Source organism: Cyanistes caeruleus, chromosome Z, assembly GCF_971803275.1.
Source record: "Cyanistes caeruleus chromosome Z, bCyaCae1.hap1.1, whole genome shotgun sequence".
Taxonomy (NCBI): domain Eukaryota; kingdom Metazoa; phylum Chordata; class Aves; order Passeriformes; family Paridae; genus Cyanistes; species Cyanistes caeruleus.
Window position 1 is genome coordinate 16,577,563 of NC_141732.1, and position 26,526 is coordinate 16,604,088.

General features: G+C 35.3%; 1 protein-coding gene across 14 annotated transcripts in view; it reads right to left on the reverse strand.

Annotated features, from left to right (window-relative positions):
* Nucleotides 1-1,514: 1,514 nt before the first annotated feature.
* MEF2C (myocyte enhancer factor 2C) overlaps nucleotides 1,515-26,526 on the reverse strand; it is a 127,704-nt gene continuing 102,692 nt past the window's right edge. For 5 of the 14 annotated variants that reach the window (XM_086868740.1, XM_086868742.1, XM_023944705.2 and 2 more), the window contains 4 exons: nucleotides 16,505-16,677; nucleotides 14,195-14,324; nucleotides 13,136-13,271; nucleotides 1,515-6,264 (listed from right to left, as the gene is read on the reverse strand). In XM_086868740.1, coding sequence (XP_086724866.1) covers nucleotides 5,943-6,264; nucleotides 13,136-13,271; nucleotides 14,195-14,324; nucleotides 16,505-16,677 — 761 coding nt within the window. In that variant the 3' untranslated portion in view covers nucleotides 1,515-5,942. Of the gene's footprint in view, nucleotides 6,265-13,135; nucleotides 13,272-14,194; nucleotides 14,325-15,262; nucleotides 15,287-16,504; nucleotides 16,678-26,526 lie in introns of all 14 variants that reach the window. The other 9 variants (XM_086868743.1, XM_023944709.2, XM_086868745.1 and 6 more) reach the window with 4 other exon arrangements.

Genomic DNA, 26,526 nt, shown 5'->3' on the forward strand with positions numbered 1-26,526 from the left:
CTGTTCCTTGGATTCTCTCACTCCCAGTATTTTACCTCTGGAAATGTAGGCATTGTGTTTGAGAAAATGTTAGGTATGAATGAGTAGCATTGCTGGTTGCTGGCCTTAATGTGACATATGCACCATCTCAGCATAATTTCCCAGTTCTACGAAGATATTATGTTGATTTTTGCTAAAGAAAAGAAAGCAATTTTTGGGGAAAGCAAATACTCTGAATAGAAAAGATATGTGACTTAGTTATTACCTCAGACTGTACACCTCACAATTGCTTTTTAGGATGACATATGTGAACCTAAAGTGAAAAAGCTTATTTAAAGAATTGTTAAGCCTCCCACTCCCACCGCAAACATAATTTAAAAAATTGTTTATAATTTATAAACATAGAATTTAAAGCAAAGTAATCAGTACGATCATGCTTGTATTTTTTCCAGAGAAAGAAATATCAGGAAACGTATATAACAAACTCTATTTTCTAAGTAATTTCTTTTCCAATGCAGGTATATCATTATCAGTATTAATCACATAGATGACTGCAAGATGGAGGACTCCTAGATAAATCTTCTAAGACTTCTGCATTTTCAGAAATATTTTGTTCATCCTCATCAGTGATGACAAAAAGCTATTTACATGTACAAAATATATTCTGTAGTGAAATCATGACATTTAATCTTAGTTTTAGCATCTCATTGCTAGGCTGCATCCAACACAACAATACTAGCAATATTTCCCTGAAAAGAAATTGTCATGAAAAGGAGCAGAATAACACAGCTCTTTTCTTTCATAAACCTGTTTATAAACCAGGCTTTCTAAAGATATTTTTGAAACTGTCACATTCACCAAGCACCTTAACTTCTTAATAGGTTGTCTGCTTCCAGTGTAAAACCACATCTTTTTGAAATAAAGCGATTCTTTTATTCTCAAACTCTAAAACCATAAATATTACTTGGAAACCCCCCCTGTAATTCCCAATAAACAAACAAACAAATGACCAAACATTCTGAGAAAAAAGTATAGCAAGGTGAATAGATTCATTCTGACACAGTCCTTATGCAGTTTTGTTAGATAGTATAGACAGAGCATAGGTCCAATGATACATGATTTTACACAGGATGTGCATTTTTTGTAGGGTTACCCATGGGTTATTCCCATGGGTATAATTCACAGGACACGTATATATGGGAGTTTAGATTCCCTGCAACTAAGCACCCGAGAGCCCAGCATTATTTCACCTAGCTCCTCTGCTAGGGACAGATTCAGATTCATTCCAAATGACACTGACTCCAGAGCAGTGATGGAGTTTCCCTGACTTGACTGAGAGACATGTATCTCTTTCCTGGTGGGTGAAGTGTGCCAGAAAATACTGCTTAGCTTTCAAAGCAAGCACAAATAATCTGTAAGGGACCTTTAGGCAGCTGCTGGTAGTTAAAGTGCTGATTCTTTCACGTGTTACATTGTGAAACAGTGAAAACTGAACACTATTTAAATTAATAAAAAAATGCACAACAGACACCATATCACTAAGAAAGCCAGTAACTTTACTGATTTGTCTGCAAAATACAAATTATACCTTATTTCCAGCAGGAGAATCTTTTGAAATTTTCCCATTTTTGTTCACTACAGACAGCTGAATTAAGTCCCTTGAGATACACAGATGTGGTTTAACTTAGTTATAACATCTTGTCATCTAGTGGCGACAAAGTCCAGCTTATGCCGCTGTGAGCCTCTACTTTAATATTTGTTGCAAATGCTTGTATGCTCCCATTTACAAGCTATTTTGTTATCACCATTGTTTTATGGAAGCAAATCCCCATGAAAGAGAAGAAAAAAAGAAAAAAAGGATACAACAAACCATCTGAAGCAATCCAAGTGTAATGCCTGCTGTAACCCAGGTCTGATATTAAATACACAAAAGACTTTAATACTGCATTTTTAATTTTTATTTTTTTTTTTAAAAATTACTTTCTTAACTGACCTTTTTTTTGAATCAAACTGAGGTATGGATCAGTCTGAGGTATGAGAAGGGAAGGTAGAAATGCAACATGTGATTATGAAAATAATCAAATGGATACTTTTGATGCAGAAAGTCTGTGGCTCAAAGCTTGGATTGCTCCACATCTTTGGTTAAAATATATTAACAAAAGCCTTTTATTACATCTAAAGTCTGAAGCATTCTAACAGACACCAATGTTCCATCAGTCCTTCAAGAGACCTGTAGTGGCAGGAAATTAATGCCATATAACTGACGACATCACAGCAGATGGCACAAACAGGGACAGATGAAGTATGCCATGTTTAGGCAACAGCCTTTATTGAGGTTTCAAGTGGCTTTTAAAAAATTACAAAGCATTTACCTTCAAGGTGAAGGAAGAAGGAAAACAAAACAGCTGTTAGACTACAGGTAAAAGTCGGTATATAGGATTGCAAATACAATACAAAGGGGTTGACGTCCTTGAAAACAGCCTATGAGTTCTATTCTTATGCTAGCTTTACCTGAAAAAGATCTGAGGACAACAGCTAATTTTTACATTAATCATTAAAAACTGCTAAATTCCTCTTCTGGGAAAAATATAAGCCATTTTGTTATAGAACACAACTTTTGAGAGACACTGAAATGACCAAAGCTTTACTGTGAATGGCTCAATGCATACAATATATATGTTGTGCAGATAGGGTATATCATATAATTGTCACCAGCAATTAAACACTAACTGACAACACCTTTTAATAGAGATTAGCTTAGCTATAACAATACTTGCAGGTGTCTAGAATGCCACTTCGGGTGTTTGAACTTACAATTAAGAATGTTGCCTAAAACATCATATAGCATGGGTTAAGGTAAAGTAAATGTTAATACTCTTTCAGGGCTCTGCCCCAAACTCCTTAAATACAAAGGAATCACACAATAAACCCAAATTAGCTTTTGCAAATACAATAAATGGTAAGATACAGATAAAGGAACAAGAAAGGTAGACAGTTATAGTTTACAGAAAGTGACTTCACAATCAAAGTTGTGCTTCTTATCATTAGATCAGTTTGCAAATATGCATTATCCCCCACAATTTTGCCAGTATAAGTTAGTTGCCCTCTGCAGCAGGAACAAGAGGGCTGACTGGCATTTAGTTTCATGTGATTCTGTTCTACTCATGTTTATACAAAAAAATCACTGTCAGAATTAATATAAATTGCCCAGGCAATAGTTTTCATGCTACTTTCTGCTTAAGTTACTTGCAGTAATATATTACACTGCATCTTCATTAAGTGATATCTTTCATTTTTTTTCATGTGTTGCTGAGGCAAATCGCAAGGTAAACTATTAATATGGCTATTCTTAATATATCAATAGACCAAATCCCCTTCCCCACTGAGAAGTTTCTGCTATGATACCAATAAAATCGTATTTTTTCTTGAAATGACAAGGTATATTTGTGATACGTTTGCATATTTTTGACACACTAAAGTTTAAAATTCTCAGAAGAGAATATGAGTACAGGTTAATCTGAGGGTGAAGAAAGCGGTTTGAAACACAGGTTTTTTTGTGTTTTAAAATTAATTATGGGCCCCATTTTACCCTTTTTTCTAAAAAAAGTTTTTAAAATTAATCAATTTTTTTTTTAAAAAAACATGCGTATCTTTGTTTACCCTGCAGTTTGCTACATGAGATAAGATGGATGCATTAGTAGCACAGTATTCTGCTTAAAAAGTTTCCAGATTATGTACTAGTCCCTGCACGGCTGAAAGCGCCTGTAAGGCAGGCTTCTGTAAAGTCATGGCAAGTGAAGAGCCTGTGTCCTAAAACACACTGTAGTCTGATCACCATCCTCTACTACAGAGAGGTACACTCCATCATTGAGCAGTGCACAGCAACTGCACGTGTAGGTGGAGAAAAGACTGGATTTCACTTCAAAGTACTTTGTGTTGATGTTTCACTGTTGCAGCTATATTCTTCATCATAATGTCAATGTATGTAGTTGAGACCTAGAAGGACTCTTGAAAAAAGAAGAAATATTACAGTTTTACTATGGCACTAACATTTTGCTTAAACACTTTTTCCCTCCAACAGAAAGATTAAACTGAAACACTTGAATATACCATTTTTTTCCTAACATACAAGAGGGACGAAGAGGGACTTGAAGAAAATGACACATTCCCTCTGGTCAAGCTATCTTAGTCAAAGGAACAATATGAGGCTGGAGAAAATGTGGATGCCGTGTGCTGAAGCAAGTCCTGCTCTGGTGTAAACACACAGGGAGCGTTGCTCAACAACGTGCCCACTGTGAGATGATGTGACTGCAGAGGTCCATGAGAACCAAGGACCAGATGACCAATTTTGGCCGTGTAAAATCAACTGATTTTGAACTGCCCTTTAACTGATGACCTCCTTAAGAGTTTTATGTTTGTGAGAGAGGGGAGGAATCTATACAGCAGGCAGCTGTGTGCCAGTACCTCCCTTTGCCTCCAGCTGCTGCTTCGGCACATATTTACCTGCACTCACATAGCTGACAGCCGTTAGAGCTGCACATTCAATTCTGACAGGCAGAATACCAGCTTCATTCTTGAGAAAGGGCCAAGTTATGCCACTTTGTCATTTAACCCATGGAAAACTACAAGATACGCAGGACATTAAGTAATAGAAGGGCCCTTAACTTGTTACAATGCACAAAACAGCATGAAAGAACTAATCAGTATATACAATGGATGGCAGTTCACCCAACTGATTGTAAAATGCTGTATTAAAATGATTTAAGTTGTTACACCATGGGTAAAATCTTATTGTTTACAGATCAGTCTTTCAATAGCTGACTTTGATCTGTAAAATGTATACCCAGTAAAAGAAAACTGAAAGAAAATAGTTAAATGTGCAACTGCACAAATATAATTCCCCACTATCAAGAGAACAAAAACTTTTGCTATTACCATCATTATTATATATATTAGAAAGCTATACACAAGCATGTTAATTTCACAGATTTTTTTTTTTAAAAGATTCTTAATATTTTATATAATTAGAAATACACATTTCAAAAACAAAACTTCTGCAAAGAGAAAACAGTTATCTTGGTTAGCAAAGCATGGAGTTCCTCAAGGCTTAGGGTAGTGCTTTCTATACAAAATGTCCTTTTTGTTTGTTTCTTCAGGACTGCTTAAAAGATTAGCAAAGCTATCAAGGAAAAAAGAACACATTTTGGCTTAAGGAAACTACAAAAGCCACAAATGCTTTGCAAACTCTGTCTTACTTTTTAATATGAAAATAAGCAAAATGTAATGTACATATTTTTATACTTTTTTATTTAATAAGTGATGCAGACCCAGAATTTTTAAAATTAAATATGTCAGCCCTCGAACTCAACATTTCTATAAGTATGGTCCTCTTGAAATGGTTTGATCCTTTTTAACTGAGTGCCATACTCTAACAAAATGCCTGCATGTTTGTGAGCATTTTCAGTATGTTGGGTGACCCAGTCTCTTTCTAGCATCAATTCATGGCCACCCAACTGCTGGGTCTGTCAAAAAGTCTGTACATTTTCTATGTGTTGCATAACAGCTGCTTTCTCTCTCAGTAAAGATCTGCCATTTCTGGCAAATGTTTTCATTTTTTCTATTTACATGTAAATAACGTTGAACCTGCAACATGACACTATCTATTGTAACATACATTTTGCAAAGGAGCACAACAGTGAAAAGAAGTTAGCCTTAAAATCTATTTTGTACAAGTGTTCTGTTGTACAACTCAAGTGCTAAGCTTATCTCAGCATTTCTGTTTATCCTTATACTGCATCACTGAGGCAAGTTAAAAGTACTTTTACAAAACAGAGTACCTGACTTTTTTTTCACACACGGCACATATAATGCATATCGACCCTTCCCCCCTCCCCCCTCCCGTTAAGGTATAGCACACACACACTGCAAGAAAAAAAAATCCCAACTAATAGGTAATAATATTATCATGTTGCCCATCCTTCAGAGAGCCGCATGCGCTTGACAGAGGGGCTTTCCCTTTCGTCCGGCGAAGGTCTGGTGAGTCCAATGGGGGAGTGGAATTCGTTCCGGTGATCTTCTCGGTCACTTCCATCGTAGGAACTGCTACAGCTGCTCAAACTGTCAACAGGAGATCTCCCCGCCTCATGGCGCGTGTGCTGTTGGTATCTCGATGGTGTGGTGGTACGGTCTCTAGGAGGAGAAACAGGTTCTGACTTGATGTTGAGGCTTTGAGTAGAAGGCAGGGAGAGATTTGTACTCTGAGATAAATGAGTGCTAGTGCAAGCTCTGTAGGAGGAAAGGAAACCCAGTTACAGACGGAGGAGGCATGGAGCCCCCAGATATGCACAAACACTCACACAAAACACCAGTGTAAAGGCTCGTGCAGGATCAGCGCATGCAGAGATCATGGGAACTGTTGTCTGAGCAGAATTCATGAATTCCAGGGAATGTCAGCACCACAACAGGTGTGGTCAGCCTTAGGGGGACAAGCTCTCAGTTTGGAGAGAGGTCTCGCTTTCAGTCTCTCTCTCTCCTTTTTTTTAAATCAAATGTCATCAGAAATTTGGGAAGGTGAGCCTTTGCATTGTCGCAGTCACCTGCAGGTTTCTGTATAACTAATACTTGTGTGTGTGTATGCATCAGCTGAGACGGGAAGCATAGACTTTCTGCTGGGTTTAATCCAATTAATTTGAATGCACCCAACTATTTTTATTGTAGTTTTTTTTGACATGTGACTTCAGATGCAAAACAGAAACAAAAAAATCTGGTCTGGTAATTTTTATACTTTTCAGAATAGAGTTGATACTACTGGTCCTAACATTGACATCAACAAAATAGCACAGTCAGGCTATGATTTTAGGGTTTAAATCTGTGAATCCGTAATTCAATCCAGAATGCATTTGGATAAACTATGAAAGGGAGCCTGAGGTATAGAAGAAGATGAGAGAGGACTCCACTGTTTGCCCATAGGAAAGCCAAGCTCAAAGGATGCTACTAGCAGACAGACTGCTATGCTGAAACTTATTCAAAGGTAAGCTATGTAAGTATTCTAAGCTTTTTTATTTTTTTTCTCCCTTTTTTTCTGCATTTTTTTGGTAGGTAGTGGCAGAGGCAAGATGAAAAAGGCAGGGAGGAGAGTGAATACTGAGAACACACTTTATGGGAGAAATGAGATTACTTTCATCTGCACAACATTTTGTACGAAAGCACCACCTCCTGGCAAAACCTGACTTTTCGTTATTAAAATAGAATTCTCAACATGCAGTTCCCCTTATGTTCCATTTCAGGGACCATTTGCTAAGCTGAAGTTAGTGTCTTGCACTAGAAATAGAATTTCAAGGTTTCTATTCATAAATATTTATTTTTACAGGGGTAGGAATGCAGTAGGGGCACCAGAGCAATTTGACTTCACAAAATGTTAAACCTAAAAGGATATGCAGGCATTTTTAATGCAAGAAGTCATAATATTTGGATTTGAAAGGAATTTCTAAGAATGTAGAAGGCACAGGTAAGTTTAGGTGTAGACTTTTACTGAAATACTCTACTTCCTCTAGTGTCTCACCAATTGAGAGCTAAGTATTACTTAAACAACATTTACTACTACTTTGATGAGATTTTTTTTCTTCTGACAGATTTAAAATAAAAATACATCGCTTCAGTATTGAGTGATATCATCTGCTTTTATCAGGAATTGCTGTTAATAATGAATGGATCTTGTTAGAAAACAAAGAAAACAGGATATTCTACCTCAAATTTTTTCATCAACCCTTCATTCCTATACAGACGAATTTGTCAAATCTACAATGAGCACTTTCCTAAGTTACGGTGTTCATGAGTAATAGCCTTCACAGTAAAAAATGTAACCTTTTTCTTTTTTTTTTTAAGAAGGTATTTTCTTTGTATTGCTTCTGTAGGTATTAAATTAACACATATAAGAAATTGTAAGTATAAAGCTTTGCCATTCCAGTTTAGTGAAATATTCCACTCTTCCTGAAAACATTTTAAAAACAGTCCAAAGAGAATCAAATATACATTTCTGCCTTTTTTTTTTTTTTTCCAGTGACTTAATTTTTCTGTTTCTTAGGAGATCCTAGGACTTCACCAGGGTAAGCAGTTTGTCAGTTTAGTAAAAGATTTCATATGATTTTATGTGCCAAGTTTATTACTAAACCTGAAAGTTCTGTAATAAAGGATGGTGGAGCCTGGAGATTTGATTTAGAAGTACTTGATTTGAACAAATGACACGCCACTTTGTGAAGCTGGGGATAATTAAAAAAGATAAAAATAGACAAAAATAACCATATTCAGTCGAATTTGTTCACATGGAACATACTGGCATTTCCTGTGTGACAGCACCCAAAGGAGCAAATCTAGAGGGATAAACTGAGTTTCAATGATACACAGCTGGCATTTCTTTACTGTAATATTGCCTTTTTAATAGTCCCTCAGAAGTGACTATGGGAATGCATCTCTATAGACTTTTCTACAGATATATTGTGAATCAGCAGCAGTATACATAATCACCTGGCACAAAAATTAGTGGCAGTTTCATAACATTTCATAAATGTTTCAAGTTGATTTGAATTTTGACCCCACCCTCCATTTTTTTTCTTTTTTGTACATTTAAAAAATGATAAGAAATCATTTTGGCAGCTCAGTACTGAATTTTTGAGGTTTAAAACAATATTAAAGCAGTATAAATAAATGGTAGCACTCATTTTGATTATTTTTTTTTCTTTCTAAATATAGCCTTTTGCTGATGAAAGTATTTCTGAAATTCAATATATTTTTATTTGGTTATAATTTGCAATATTTCATTAACATTTTCTGAAACATTTTTATGAGAAGCCCATCCAAGCTAAAATGGTCATCTGCATGGGAAACATACAGTTATGCATACATGTGAATGGTGAAATAATAGGTACTTACATGCAGCATTTAAATCTGTATTCTAAACAGAGGATTAACCTCTATTTAGAATGAAAGGTGCACCCATAAGAAATGAAAATTCTGTCTTGTGCAAAGTGATTTAATTTCCTATATGGGTATGTGTGGGTATAGAAACAGCTATTTACACTTACTATGCACTTCATTATTTATGCCATATTGTAAACATGTGAAGCCTTCACTAGATTCCTTGGTAAACAAACAGGTTTTGGGTATGGAAAAACTACTGAGAAACTAAAGAAAATGATTCAAAAGTTTGTCCAGTTTTGTGCACTCAACAGGTGCTGGGCACTTCACTTATGCAGACATCATTACCTTGTTACACATATTATATGAAAATATTTCATATTATGTGCACGATGAAGAAAATGAATGTTTTAACTTGGCACATCTGTCCCTGCTGAGGCCAGTGTAGTTAAAATTTGATTATTCAGATTATGATGGCCACATGGAGAAATGCTGGTTCCTATCTAGTTTCTGTGGGGAACATTTACACAGCTCTGTTCTATGAAAAGTGGGGAGCAAGACAGGGTGCCATGAGCTTGGGGTGATGGCAGCTCGGTGTGCATCTCCTTCTATCCAAATCTCCCAATGGTACTGAAGCTCTGGTAGAAGTGGTAGAAGTGCAGGTCTGAGGAAGTGATGAGTGAGGACATGAACATGGACCTGAATGTAGGTTTTTGTAGAGTGAGAAAGTGGTCTATTAAAGGAAGGGAGCCTCATGTACCTTTACTTTTACACCCACTCTCACTTCTCTAAATCTGTTTACATCCTCACTTCATGTAATTTTCCCCCATAAATACATGTAAAGGACCATTGAAAATTCGTGGCTGAATTTATTTATGTAACTTTAGTTATGTGCTAATTTGTATCTAGGGGGAGACATTTTTGACTTACTAGCAATTCAACTTCTGCTCTCCTCTCTATTTTTTTTGGGTAAAAGCTAAGTAGTTTTTAGTTGGTTTTGTTTATTTTTTACGATTTTTCTGATCAATATAAAAGCAGAATTAGAATTTCTGTGTCAAGACTTTTTTTTAGCTCTCACATGTTAAAGTTTACACTTTTTAAACTGGAATTAAAAAAAATTCGCATGAAATAGAGTGACTAGAACATCTTATTTATAATATTGGCATAATAAAAAAGGCTCAGTCTGAAATACATAAGGTTTTTATTCAAAGCAATAAAATTAATTTAATGTGATGTAATAATTTTCAAATTTTTCAGTAAAAATAGTTTAATGGAGAATATTTTCTTATGTCTAGCTATAGCTATTATCTAATCAAAATTAATTGTGCCTAAGTAGTAATCTTGCTATATAAGGGTCACAGAACAAGTCAACACTATGAATTTGGACTTTTTATTCATGTGGGTAGAAGTTTGGAGAAACTATAAATAATTATCTATACTGAAGCACATTCAGATTAAATATTGCTTCTCTCCATGCACTCATATATTAGGAAAGCAAAATCTTGACCCATGGATGTTACTTTTAGATGAAAAGATTGTCTCTTAGGCTAGGAAATGTGGGTGCAAGAGAGCATATTCCATACTATGGATTTGTGCATAAAAATGCTTGATAATTTATTACAAAGTTTGGAAAGGACTTCCCTTCTGGTTATCAGCAGTTAACTTCTGGTAATCTCTTTGGTACATGTTAAGTAAGCAGTAAGAGACACTGATTCAGGCCGAATCCCAAAGCTTTGGGATGGACTGATTTTCAGTACACTTTGTGTATGTGTTTTTTCCAGGTGTAGATGCAGTTAAAAGATTTTGAAGATGCTATTCTGGTTTCTAACCCAAAATGTTGAAAAGTCTGGCTTGTTTCAATGTCCCAGTCATATCTAAACTGGCTCTCTACATTGTTGTGCTGTTCACCAGGCTTGTCAGAAGGCCAGAAGCTGTGCATACAGGGAAAGTTAACTGCTCCCATGCCCTCAGGTATTTGCCCTCTAGTCCACCAGCACTAGTGTGGCTCCTAATTACACAGTCAACTTGAAGAAATAAGAGCTTGGTTGCAGAGATCTCCAATTACCTCCAAGATGGTTCTGACAGCGCTACTGAAATTGCTGAGGATTTATCTAGAGCAAGATACTGCATCTAACCCTATCTTATTCTACTACTAACCACATTCTTGTCATGCATTAAGGAGGCAGAGCTGATTTTTACCTTTAGTGAAAAAATTTTGGTAAAAAGCAAAACCTGAAGGAGAGCTGGAATACCTCTTCCATTAACTGTTTTCTCACAGGTTTTTATAGCCTACTGCTAACAACAAGCATCTCACAGCTGCCAAATCTTTTCAGTATACTGCCTCACTAAGCAGAGAGATTTATGTTGTCAAAACCTTTCTAGATGTGTTTTCTCAACTATATGAGGATGGCTGTAATTTTGTTTCATTTTTAAAATATTTTTGAAAATTCTAAGTCAGGTTAACATGGACTGAATGTGTTCTACAGAATTTCAAGTTTTTCAAATAATCCAAATGTTAAAACAGCTGCTCTTGCATGTAGTACTCAGTGAGCAAAATAAAGGCTTATGATTTTTTGCAGTGACAGAAGACTTCTCCAGAACTGTCTGTGAAGCAGCTTTCATAGCTGAATTCACTTACAAATCACTGAAAGAATAATAATAGTAATAATAATAATAAGAGTAGCAACCCAGAATGTATTCCACAGCCACAGCCATTACACTTTGACATTCTGCGATGCAAATCAGAAACAGATCACAATGTGTGACATATCTGAAAAGGCATTTAGTTAGTTTAGGAGTTAATTTATACTTCTTTTTGATAACCAAATAACCTTATTACATTCCTTGGTATGGTACCAGTTGTTTATACAGCGATACCTAACATATGAGCTTTCAATTTATTTGAGAATTTATGACTTGTACAGCAAGTCTAAATGCTGTCCTAGGAATAGTGCAAACCCAAAAAGAAAAGTGAAAGATAGTAACTCTACTTTTTTTCTAGTATCAGTATTTCACTTGTATATTTTTATGACATTTGTAACTATATATACTTATTTATACAGGAAATGAGGTTTAAAAAATGTGAAAATTTTCCATTTTCAAAGGAAATGCTTCCTTTGAAACATTTGTATAGCTTTCCTTAAAACCTCAAGTTATCAGCATGGTAAAGACACTAAAATAAGTTACGAAAAATGGTCAGATAAAGTGGAAGGCGAATTTTGACATTTAAGCCATGTTTAGAGTATTAAATCATTCCACCCTATGGCAACAATCTTGAAAAAAAAGTATATGTGGAAGATCTCTTTCTGAAAAAAAAGTTTTCCTTTAAAATGTATATGAATTAAATTTTTTCCTCATAAATACACTTCTGCTGTTTTTAGCTTCTATTTTTATAGTAGAAGATAATCTTTATAACCTTTTAAAATTCCAATGTGTCTAAAACCATACATTAGTCTACTGTGTCACACTAGTTCATGCCAAGGGTCTTACTTAATAGAAATTGCAGATATCATAATATTTGGAAATCATTCACCTGTTCACTTAAATGAGCAGAGAGGTTATTTATTCAGATGATTTCTCTGTGTGAATTTTCACACTTCCAGAGGTCCTAAGATGATTGAGCGCTGTATTTCTCCAAAACTTGAATAAATATTGCAAAATTAGCCGCCACTAGAGGGCAGGAATACCTGTGCTCCTCAGCACAGGCACATCTCAATGAGTTTTATGAGCTGACAGTCCTTTGGCTTAATCATGGTATTTTCTCACAGAAATCATCTCCAAATAAATGAAACTTGAATTTCAGAGTTGAGAAGAAGGAAGTTTGTGATTATTATATAAGGTTAAGGCTTAATCTCAGGTCAATTAATTATGTCTCACTTTATTAAAATATCTAAAAAAAATCTAGTTTACTGTAAATGTTTGTGCAATAGTAACTGGAAATTAAAAGCATAAATAGTAAATATAGCATCAGTACAATACAGGTGTTTGGTTTTAGTAGTGAAATAAAATGCTATCTAAAGAAATAAAAGACAAAAACATAAACAGTACACTACTGAGAAAATGTCACGAACACAGACTATCTCATTGCATCTCCTTAACAAACTTTCTATGAATTACATTGTTCCAGTTTTGAAAAATCTAGTTTTTACATTTAGTTTTAGTTATTTTGACATATTTCACATTTGGAATTACTGAGGAGACTGAAGTCACCGGAGGACAGTAAAATAAAGAAAACACTGCTTACCCCAATTGACTGAGGGCAGATGGTGGCATGTTATGTAGGTGTTGCTGTTGCCAGCCAGTAACAGAACCAAGATGAAGAGCACTGGCTGTATTAAAACCAGAGAGAGATGATATATCTGCACTACTCAGAGAATATTCTAGATTTGAAAACAGAAAGACAATAATTAACAGAGAATTAAAGAGGAAGCAATTAAACAACAACTAGCATAGTAATTTTCATGTCACTTTGTAAGCCTTTTAATTTTAATTACACCAATCACATTAAGTTGCAGCAGAAGTAAATCTTCCTCTTCCCTTAACTCATTAACTTGGGAGCAAATAATGTACTAATAATTATTCTGGAATCTAGCGGGGCTTTACCGGGTTTGGCAGATCTAAAGTGTTCTTAGCCTGTAAATTCCACGTAACTACAAATGGACCGTCAGAAAGACTTGAAAAATATAACATTTTGGTCACAGTCTTCCTTGCAGAACCCAGCAGGTAGTCTGCTTCTGAGCAATCTATGTGTTCTCTAAGCACACTGGACATATGTGTCACTTTGTGCATGCTGTACAGCACCAATACACAGCAGGAACTGCAAAGATGCTTTGAGGCTTCATTTCTGCACCCTCCCAGACAGGGAGGTGTGGTAGCCAACAGAGCTACTGAACTCTTTTGTGGAGATAGTGAAGCTGCTTTTTCCCATTACCCTCACTGCTTTAGAACGGTGCACTCATCTGCATAAAATTATATCCAAGGAAGACTAAGAACTGTTGACTAAGTTTCCTTTTTTTCTTTATTTTTTTAATTTGTTTTTTTTGTTGTTGTTGTTGTTTTTAATTAAAGCCAATGAAATAAAGCTACCAAATCAGTTTTTCTTCAAGCAAATCAGCTAATTTTAAAATAGAAACATTTGAAATTAGTGACAGGTATAGAATAAACAAATGTAGCACAAAGGCATAACAGCTATGAATTTTTCAGTTTCTCCCAGGGAACATTAGCTAATGCATTAATACTGAGATAGGCACTTGTCAGCACCTTGCTCCTTTCCCCATCCTTTGCATCCTGCACCCATACTTACCAGTACCATATGTTGTTGAGATGGCTGATGGGTATCCTCCCATCCCTTGCCCTGGTAGAGTAGGAGTTGCTACGGAAACCACTGGAGTAGCCAATGACTGAGCAGACTGGGAGTTATTTATCCTTTGATTCTTTTAAAGTAAGTAAAATAAACATATTATTGACCAGTTTTAAGTCAGCTGAGTGTATTTGCTTTCTGGGAATGTTTTGCTCATGAGAAATACAGGCTGTTACAAATTTCTAGAAATTAATCATTTAACATGTGGCTTTGATGAACTCTGCCAACCCTATCATTTACAAGCTTTCAAGAGACCAGTTGTCACCATAGTAACCTATTACATCAGTATCTCCTAGGTAACTGAACTAGTAAGACTGCTTTTACTGTGGGTAGAACAGATCATGTGAAAAACTAATGAAATATATAAACTCTATTCCCATTGTTTTCCTTTTCACTCGTATAAAAAAACCCCAAAACTACCACAAAAGCAATAAAACCCACAGAGCAAAACAAAGCAAAACAAAAAGGCAAATGAAAAAACCCTGAACCCAGCTCTGCTGGATTTTGAAAGTGAGGTGCACCCCCCAGACTACTGAACTTTTACCAGGAGACGGAGCTCTGACTACTTCATTTTTGTGCAATAAAAAAGCCCTTCAAGGCTGTTAGATTGCACAGCAGTTACACACTTATCTTTAACTCCAGGGCACTAGGTGTTGCACTGTAAAAATTACACTAGAGAACTCTAATCATTTGAGTGGCAGGAAAAAATGTTTATAGAGCCACCAAAAAAGGTATCATAAGACTGCACCATCTTCAACAACATAAGTTTATATGCTCTCCGTGCATCACCAAAAAGAAAGCTTAATTCTAACATGCATAATTTGAATATGTGCAACAATTGTATCTGGCCTTCTATAGGTATATTTAAAATATTGCAATGAGCTTTTTTGTTCACAACATGGATATTATTGTAGTATTTTCCATTTCATTTCAACCAACATTTTACCTACATCATAAAAAAGAATTGATTTTCTTTTCTTTGTTATTAACGTGAATATCATTACCACTTACCAGAAGCAGGTCAACATCCTCAGACTGATTGCATAGGAAAGGAGCATTAAAAATTAGTGAATATAAATATTTACCAGGATGCAGCTTTTAGCTTAGGGAATATTTTTTATATCATAGGGGCAGTAAATTAAACACCTTCTGAGCATATCTTGGAAAAAAATGTACCTTGTAGATCTACTTGTCCTCATTCTAATGGAGTATTTGACTCAATTGCAGGAACAACCTATCCAATTTTCAGCACAAGTCTTTCTCCAAGAATTAATTTTTTCTTCCACAGTCTCACTGTTTGCAGACTGTCTTGCTGCACCTGACCACTCACAGAGTCTCGTGGAAAATACAATTTTACAGGGGCTTGGAATAAATACTTAGATGCAGACAGCTTGTCACTGTCTTAATCAACTTTGAGTATTGCTCTGTAGAACTACTTGTTACTTTTTCACCTACGAGGTAGCAACACATTTATGGGCAGTTTTAGTTTGATGATTAATTTATTTTGCATCAAGCTGAAGAAGCCAACTTGGAAGTTGTTTTAATAATGTTTGTTACAAAATGGAAAACTGCATCACTTACAATCTTTTTAAATTGAATTCACTTTTAATGTTAAATCAGTCAAAACAGCTTTACTTGGAAACACTAACAAACTTTTGGAAAGAAACTACAAGATGTGGACATGATACCTTCCCAATTCAGTCTTCTAAAATAGTATATAGACTAAATTTCACTAGTCTGGGGCAGGAGATACAGAAATTTCATACTCCTTTTTTTCTTGCTCTATTTACTACCTCTTATCATTACAAAATTTGGACCTCACAGTGATAGGGCTCAAATTAATTTATTACTGTTAATATGCCATCTGCTAAGAGTCTGTGTGGCTAAATATTTAAGAAAAACATAATAGGTTAGAAATACTCAGGATTAAATTCAGCCTTTATAAGAACCCCAGAGAAAACTTTTGGCTACTGGGAAAGAGACTGCAGAAGGTTAGACTGTGCACAGTTAGGACACAGTTTCTATTTTGCAACTCAACAAACAAAAGGTAGGAAGTAAATAAGACTTGAAAAAAGCAATCAAGGAGGCTCAGCCTACATCTTCAGCTTGATGTCAAGCCCTAGTCAGAAAAAACACACAATCAAGAATTTAGTTTCCTGAGCCAGACTTGAAATTCCTAAATAATTCTTATCTGAAGGAGATAAAAAGAATAAAATAAAAATAAGAATAAAAAGATCTTTGAAAATGCATTACCACTGATGGCATGGTACTCTTGCTGCCAGGTGGAATAAGCACACGGAGGTCTGGTTTACGGTTGTTTATTCCCAAATTCATTGGAGGTGGAGATTTTGCTTGCATATTCTTGTTCAAGTTGCCAGGTGAGACCAGCAGACCTGGTGAGTTGCGAGGGTTGCCATATCCATTTCCTGTTAAGGTGAAAAAGGAGGGGAAAAAAAACAAAAAGAAAGAAGTTTGATGAAGTCCACTCTATCTTTTGAGCCCTTCTAAAATTGTGTGATCAAAAACTCATGGTAGCTATCTGTGTCATGTATTTTTATAGGAAAACACAACGTGTACCATATTTGTAACAACTGGTTTTCAAATGCTTCTCTCATGGCTGCTGACATCTTGGTGATGTGCTGAAATTGACTAGGTGATACAATTTTGTTTACAGCACTGTGATATATAGCACAATACACTGTGCCTCGGTAGAGACAGCTGTCTGACATTTGTCTTACAAGAATCAGGAAAATCAGATAATTTAAGAGCATAAAAAGTCAAAAAAAGCTATTTAATATTTTCTTGACATCTACAGAACATTGTGCATTTCCTAACTCAGCCCTTCGCAGGTCATAATTTTGTTTTGCTTTTAAAAAAACGCTAAGTATATCAAGGCTGTAATTTCCACAAAAGGCAAGGGGAGGACCAGAAGGATTCATAAATTCTTTTGGCTCTTTCTCACTACACTTCTTGGACCTGGTTCTGTAAACACTACAGTCAATGGGAGCCAGATCATAACCTTATTTGGAAAATACCACCGTATCTTTCATCTTCATCTCTCTTCTGCTGGTCACAGGAACAATTCTGACAAGCAAATGCTTCCTTTATAATTTTTAGGAAAGGCTGGTCTTCTCTTACTGCATTGCATTGACATCTATGTGTCCATAAGGTTACTGATCTACCATTCCACTATTTCGTTTACCTGACTTCACCTCTTACCCACATAAAATCCAGAGAAAAATGACTTTTTAGTGCAACCTTGAAATTCCATCCACACAATCTCAAGAGAGGTACAGAAACTGCCCAGTCATAGAGAGGGAATAGCATGAAAATTAATATGGAAAGAGAAAACCTTCATGGGGAAATACCAAAGAAACAAAGGCTAGGGAAGGCTTTTGCTTCTGGGCTTTTGTTCACAAGCTGCAACAGACAGCCTCAAATTTGTGTAAGATAAACTAGCCAGTGTGGCAGAGCCCTCTGGGTCAGAAACCCTTGATCTTCAAATTTCCTTTGTAGACCTGAAGTCAGTGAAGACCGCAGTATCTCGCCCCCCCGCAATGTGAAATGGAGTTTATAGCCCCAAAGAACATAAATGGATTATGGAACTAAATTTGATTATGTCTATGAGGTGGACATAAAAATGGCAGTACATTAGAGTGATTTGCACCTCTGGTTATGATAATGAAGTGTGTCCAAGCATGACTAAGATTTTCAAGTTTTTAATCCTCAAGTGCATTAGCTACTTGTATTCATCAAAACAGCAAATCCATGGAAATAAAATCTGTCAAAGGCTATTAAATATAAAAACACCACTTCAAGCTTTAGAAGACCCTGAACTCTGAACACTAGGATTATGGCACAGGAAAATTATCAAGATCTGCTTGAATTCTGAATTTGCCAGGTATCTTCAGTAACTGCTCTGGCTTGGCTTGCTTTTTCTCATGAGTTTTAATATCATGATCTCCAAAGCCTTTGCAATATGTTGAAAATTTAGGAGCACTCAGATCACTTCTAAAAATTCCATATTAAAAATGGCTTTGGAGATTTTGCACTAAAATATTTTTCATAGTTAATCTTGTTGTTTTTTTCCTAAGTAACATCATACAGTTAGGAAAACAAAATGAGTTACTGAAATGTGTCTTAGATTTACCAAGCAAATTCAGAAGAGGGCTGTCAGAATTTTTCCACTTTGTACCAGAAGGCTTTTTTCTCAAAACAAACAATTGTTCTCAACATAGATGAGCTACCTATTATGCTCTAATCAGTGCTATGTGTTACTACAGGTGGTGAAATTAGAAGGGGCATTTTGAATATACAACAGTACTTTCTACCAGAAACCACACTGCATTTTAAGTAAAGTTCATCTTTTGCAAACTGCATACAGAATTTCTAGTTGTGATTTTTGGAGAATAAATCACCTTACAAGAAATAACTCCCATTTCCTACATAAGATTCCTACATAAGATAATTAATATTATATACTATTAAACATCAGGGGAAAGAGTGCTTGTGTATGAAGCTTTATTCTTCAAAAACCTTTATCTGACCTTTATTGATGTAAAAAATAGTTTGATCTATTTTTTGAATATTGAATAGTGATGGCACTTATATTTTAAAAACATCAAATTCTTTTTAAGAACTACTGCAATCTTTTCTTTGCCAGCAGATTTCTGCTGTTCATGGCATATTATGCATGCTAGCATTTTGGAGCCATATAATAACAGTTCCTCTTTCCAGTCACCAAACTGTTATACTTTTGGTATAATGAGTATTCAGGAATGTAAGACTGTGGACCTTAAACTAGTAATACAGAAACCCATCATTTGGAAATCAGTGATGCATGTGGTTTGAAGTTAAGAGAGCCTGCATGTAAACCACCTCTTTAAACTGTATCCTTTTAACTCAAGAGAGCTGTGGCCTGCTCGGAGGCAGCTGTCCCACCTTCAGATAAATCCACCAAAGAGAACAGCCTCATTTACAGTCAGAGGCAAAACAAATGTATAAGAGTTATAATGTACAAATTACATCTTCCTTCATGCTATACTTTAAAATTACACTCTGCCAGGACAATTATCAATTTAGATGTGACCGTATGCAGAACATCTCATTCTGCTATCCACCTGAAAGCACAAAAATTACATGTTGTATATGAATGGATTTCCTGATTATAGATCATAAGAAAATGAAAACCAGATGGATTTTGGAGAAAGTTGGCTTTACATTTTTATTTGGTTAAAAGCCATCTTTTTTTATGGAATAGAACATTTTTAAACATTAAAAATGTATTCTGTGAGGCATAATGAAAATAATGAAAATAAAAACAGTGGATGCACAAATTTTAAAGGGTGTATGTCAGAATTTGTAAATTTACAGCATTTTTAATTCAACATGTTTTCAGAAAAAAAAAAAAATCCATGTATTGTTTGTCATACTGACTTGTGAGAGAAAAAATATTTTATGCAGAAAAGAGGTTGTTTCTAGACAGAGTTAGTGGAGCAGCAGTGTCATGAGATGCACTGCCAGACTTTGCATTTGGACTAATAGCAGAATGTAAAGACAAACGCTTTTCTGAGCGCAGAATACTCCTCCTGGGCATGCTCTCACATTTTGCATTGCACAAGTGCCATTGACTGTAGAATGAATTCCATCCAAGCAAAAACTGCATGATTAATTCCTGTAACATAATTTTTCAAAACACTTGGAAAAGTTACTTCTATGCACTGATAGTTATTCTATCAGGAAGAACTATTTTTTAAAAATCCATTTAATAATGAAAAACTACATGAAAAATTACACGAAAATTCATGTAATACCATCTTAAACATCTTAATCTTAAATTTTAATATCTTAAGGACACCAGAAGGGCACAAGCTTAATTAGGACAGGACAATGAGCAAAGTTTACTTTTCTCCTTTCATCCCCCATTAGTAACACCTGTACCTTTAAGGGTGTTTTGGTCATTGGCATTACAGGGGTTGTAAAGTGGCTGCAATTAGTAATATTCTGAGTCAGGATAATAAATCTATGCTGAGTATTTAAGCCAGGAAACTTTCCACATATTAAGGTAACACGAAGGAGAAAAGCATAATTTTTTTCCTTATGTCTCAACATACTTGAATATAATTTTAACAATTCAAAGTCTTGAAAAACTGGAAAATGTTAGGATTTTTATTTCTTGAGATTTTGAAACTGTCATGTTCCAAAGTGGTTTTTTTTTTTTTTTTTTTTTTCTCTTTTGTGATTTCAAGGATATATAGTGAATGAAAAATCCTCTATGGTAATTCGAAGAATGTGGAAGAATGAAGAACAAGATACACAATTTGTATGTCCTTTATTTGAGCTCTTATTTGTTCTAGTATTTTTCACTCATCAAATGGATTGAGAATGTACAAGATCCTTAGGAACCTGGGTTAATTTTAATACAAAATGAACTTTTAAATTTTTGAAGGAGTTTTAATAAATACTAATGCTCTTTGCAGGTTTCCAATAAGTGCATGCTTTTACTTGTCATATTTCTTCCAAAGTGCATATGTACATTGGATTTCATGAAGGATTTCTATTTCTTATTTTTCTTATTCTTATTTCTATTAAATGCATATCTCATATATATATGACATTTTGACTTATCACCAAGCTCCTCAAAAAGAATTTTAAATATAGAATTAATATATATAAACATGAGAGCAAAATATTCCACACATTATTGTCACTTCAAAATATATGCATGTATATGAAAGAATCAAAAGAAATTTTGCTAAATTTGCACCCAGTTTTTCACTGTTCACTCAGTTTATTTTCCTATTTTCTGGAGTAATAATATTTGTTCTTAATAGTAATTAAAAGGTAATGAAAAGTTTCCTTTTCTCTCTTACATCTTATTTTTTTTCTTTCTTTTTTTGCATACACGGTGAAACAGGCTATGGCTTATTACCCAAAATAAAAAGATACCAACAACAAAGAACTAATGCTAGGAAGCTGTACCGTTGTTCACCTAAACATAATTTTAAAAAGATAACTGAGAGTTCTTACTCATATGTCACATGTTTGTTGCATTTCACAGCACACAGCTGTTACTAACTCCAAATGGGAGAAGGAAACCAATCAGCTGCTACCTTCATCCAGAAAAAAGGGAGATCTTCACTTTATGATAGCTGCTCATTGCCACTACACTCAACTAAAGGACCTTCTTTACTGAATTTACTGATGGAGCCAACTCATACAGGTGGTATTAAAAAAACCTAATGACTGCGTGGAAGAATTCTCAAACATCCTGTGAAAGTATCAACTACTTTTTCGGGGGTTGGGGGCGGGGGCTGAATAAGCATGACAGTTCCGAGAACATACAGACTTTTGGAAGAATGGGAGGAGAATGAGAAGAAAACTACCTCAACAACTCTGTTAGTTTTAAAACTAACCACTTAGAAATAAATATATGGTAGAGATTTCTATATCATCAGAAGCCAAATCCCCCTCTCTCTCTAGCTCACCCATTCTTGCTGTGCAGGTTCTATAATGTCACTGGGAATTTGCTCTTTAAGTCTAAAGAGATGAAAAGGGCTCTGATCGCACTACTGTTGTCCTGTGTGTAGGATGAAGGACCTTGAGAGCAGAAAACTGACCTGTGCATCGCACCTCATGCAAATACTTCACTGCTGAGCCAAGGGCATAGCAATCTAACCTGATCACCAACACTGCGGTTATGTTTCACTGCTATAATAAGAGCTGTATTTAAATGTTTCTAAATTAGTACTTCCAGTAACTATTCTCCCACTTTAGGAGTTCACATCTTAATAAAATAAATGTAAAGGTGGCACCTGATTGTCTGAATTAGCCTGTGGCTACCCACACAAGCAACTGTGAGAAATCCTTCAAAACAATTCTCATTGTAATCAGCCTTCCCGAGTGGCAGGCAGATATTCACATGGACTCTCTCCTTGCAACCCCTGGAAACAGAGGTATACCTCATAGACAGTGAGGGTCTGTGGTAAGTTATACACTGAGAGAAGGTGGAATGTGCTTTCATCTTCAAGGGTGATCATCCTTACTCCTCTTTTATTTTTTTTTTAATTTAAAATTTTTTTTTTAACTCAGCAGAGAAACAGAGCAGTGGATGATCCAAGTAAAGGTCCTGTTTGTGTTTTTTCTGTCTTCATTACAATTACTATTGCCGGTATGCTTATAATATAATGTCTGATCATAGCTTCAGCTAATCAAAACAGTGACTAAGTCAAAACCATTGAGAAAAATCACTTAATTATACAGTGGTCTTCAGTTTAATGTTTTATGAATATTACATGTCTGTAGTTTAAACATGTGGGCACTGCACTATGAGCAACAGGAATATAGTCTTGTGTCACAATTTTGTAAGGTCCAAACAAAATGTCAGGGACCAAAGAGTCACGGCTCTTACCATGATAAAAGAGGTCTCCTGCCCCTACCATTGATGGTGTACCTACAACCAAGAGGAGCTGGCACAGTGCAATGTCTGTGACCCTGCACAGTGCTCCCTCCTCTTTCTCGCTTGACATTTGCAAATGTTAAGTCCACTAGGAATGCACTGGTCTTCCACACTAAGGTGTAGTCTAATAGGAGAGGTCAGTGCCAAGTGATGAGGTGGTTGTGTGAAACTTAGCTAGCATCACAGCTTTTCCAAAAAGTCTTGCTGGCATGGCCCTGAGCTCTTATGTGAACAATTCATATGTTGCCTTCCCCTGAGATCTGAGATAACTGCTTACCCTAAATATGTTTTTAGGTCTTAATTGTGCTCTTATAAGTATGCTAGTTGAAAAGATGCTCCTGTTTATGTAAAAAATAAGTTGTTTTGTTTTGTTTTTTAAAATGTGGGTTGTTTCAGCATTGTAGTGACTGAGAAAAAGGAAGCAACACGAGGATGTGACTTATGTCAAAGAGAAAATTACATTGCTGAAAAATACACTACTTTGTGAAGATATAAAGGAGAAAAATACATGCCTGGGAAGAAGAGAGAATTTATCTCTTTTGACTGCCAGAAAGAGACTTTTGACAAATCATGGCACAGAATCACAGAATGGTTTGGGTTGGAAAAATCTTTAAAGATACGCAGATCCAACCCCCCTGCAGGGGGCAAACACCTTTTGCTAGAACTTACTCAAAACACCATCCAAGGTAGCATTGAGCACATGCAGGAATGGGGCACCCACAGCTTCTTTGGGCAGCCTGCACCAGAGTTTTACAGTCCTCAGTCAATAATTCCTTCTGAATACCTAATCTAAATCTGCACTGCTTCAGTTTGAAGCCATGACCCCTTTGTGAATTATCTGGTTTTAACAAATTGTTTGTTGATGACAAATGATTTCCTTTTTGGGTTGTTTTAAATCATTTTGAGGAAATTTATTTTCAATGAAAAATATTTCAAGACGTGTAGTTCTGATTATAAACAGGATGCCTTATTTTGAAAAGATAATTAATCCATCCCTATCTCCCTCGGCTTCTATTACTGGGAGACTGCTCCGACTGATAACACAGGAAAAACCACCTTGTAAGAGATTTAGAAAACAAATGGAACTGTTGGATTCAATATCTTAATTGGTTGAATCACATTAAAAGTTAAAGTGCATTTCCATGTGGGGCTGCAGTCACAGCTGCAGGAGGTTAAAAGCATTTCTTGTTTTCTTTCTCACAGTGAAGTCATCGCTGCAGTCCATGTCCAAGAGGCATCAGCTATCCCTTTCAGGACTCAGGACAGGCATGAAATCCAGACATTTTCTTATTTGCAATGCCTTTTTCTATTTTCTTTTTTCTTTTATATATTTTTTTTCATAATACAAGAATATGTATTGGAGTGCAACAGAAGACAGTGTGTGTCTTAGTGAGCAAGAAAACAGACAGAAAAAACAGTGAAATCCCTGTCTCATTTAAAGAAAGCATAAAATTCCCCTAGCCTTCACTAGGAAAGGGATTTTATCTAAAGAACCTGAATTCGTCTTGAGGAATATTTGAAACTTCTTGGAATAAAGGAAGTCAATCATGCCTGTCTTTAAGATCTCATTTACAAAGAACCAGTTTGTATGACTCACTTAATTGTTCATTTCATGTGAACTTTTCTTTTCAAACCTTTCAAGCTGTCTTCTTATAAATATAAATATTGAGACATTGTTATTAGAGAGATGAAGATACAGAGAATAACTAAATAAATTACTAAGTCAACACTTACAAAACTGATGGAAACCTAATAAAGGCAATTTTTTTTCAGATTTTCATTGATGTCTACTGATAATGGGCTTGCATGGATCTCTTCTTTGGGAAGAGGTCACATGAGTTAGCTGAAGACAGACACATCCAGCATTTGCATATAACACCCATCACAAGATTAAAATAATTTATTTATATGAACAGAAGTATCTAGCCTTTCAGACATATTCTCAAAGTTTCATTTATGTGACTTTCACATGTTATTTCTTACATGGAATTAGAGTTGGAAAGGCCTATGATAACTGCCTACATAGATATGAAATTCAGCTGATAGACTATTTCCTTCATACTATGTATTAGTCTGCAAAAAAAGTTTTAGTGTTCTCCCTGCTTTGACAAAATTTCTTACCTGTAAGTATTTCCCTCAAGACAATGAAGAAAAAAAGTATGTATCTCTCTCCCTCTCTCTCTCTCACTCTCTCCATCCATCCATCCATCCATCCATCCATCCATCCATCCATCCATCCATCCATCTGTCTCTATGTATATAGATATATATTCTTTTTATAGGGAGAAAATCTTGGAGGAGGAACACTTTAAGGCATAAAGGCATACAAGTGGAAAAGGAAAACCAGAGTGGTTACATTTTTCATTTCTTATCCCCCTCCATGGTTTTAAGTCAACCCGTCAATTTATCAATTCTTATTGTTTGGATGTGGCACTACTGCATCACAAACTCTGTTATGAATGACTGTGAGTCCTTTCTTATGTACTGTGAGATTCCTAGCACAGGAACTATTGTTGACTTCTGTACCACATTTTGCCAAGGCTATGGATCAGAAGTCTGTGGGTTATTACACTTGTCAAGTAATAAAGGACAGACAAACTTACCATGGTCTCCCAACTGGCAAACCCAGTTAATGTCTTACTAACAGGCTGCCCATAAACTGAGGTTTAAGGTAAGCTCATTTGTTTATTTAAGATATTCCACACTTGTAGTCCAAGAATTACCTTCTTCGCTTGACTATTCCAAGATTTCAGGGTAGAGTGATGAATATTTATGTAATGTTTTAATTTCTTTTTTTTTTAAAAAAGGCTTTGTTTATTTATATTCATAGTTTCAAAAGTCTATAATGCAGCTAAATCCTTGCTTATTTTTGGTACTGCTGGTCAGCTTAATTGGGTAGATTGTGCATCTTTTTACTAAACCACTCTTTGAGGATATGCCATCCAGATTGCCTCTTCCCTGAGGGAATATAAATTAAAAATTGCTACTATTACATATATTCCCATGTGGCTTGAAACACTAGTAGAATATATAATACATTCACCCTCAGTCAGTGCACCACCCAGAAAAGGAAAAAGAGATTGAAAGCACTAGAAAATGATACTGGCTGGCCCTCCAAGACCTCAGCCTTTAGAAGATGAGAAGACAATTGTTGGCCTGTGGCTAATTTCCAGAAGGAAATTACTTGATGCTGATTTATAGGTAAATACAGGATTTGGTTAATAAAAAACATGGGATCAATTTTTCAAAATGCAATGATGATCTATTCAGTTTCTAGTGCTTTTTAATAACAGGTTTAAAGGTAGTTTGAAAATATTAGATTGAAAGACAGAAAGCACTTATTTCCTCTGACAGCATTTGTAGGGTCCCAAGAACTTTTGAATAACTTTCTCCTTTAGTTTAATATTAATGTCAAGATGGGGCAGTACAGAAGTTGAATAGAGAAACAAACAAATTACAGAAATAAAGAGTTGAAGCAAATATATATTTTATTATACCCATAATAGATTTAAAACTTGAGATGGAAATTTTCCTTCGATTTTATTACTTATAGTTGTTTTAAGTCTGTTGATTTAAATGGACTCATTCCATTCAAAGGAAAACTTTATTACAAAATACAAAATGTCTTTCTCTGAAAGCCATACAAAAGGAAAAAAAGAACTTAGTCTAAAAGCAGAACTCACTTTGAAAATCAAAAGTTCAAAATACAGATGCAAAGAAAGACATCTCTCAATACTGTTCTATTTTAAAACTTTAAAAATATTTTATAAATTTTAGTTTTCTACCAAACTTTCAACATAAAAAATAAGCCATTGAA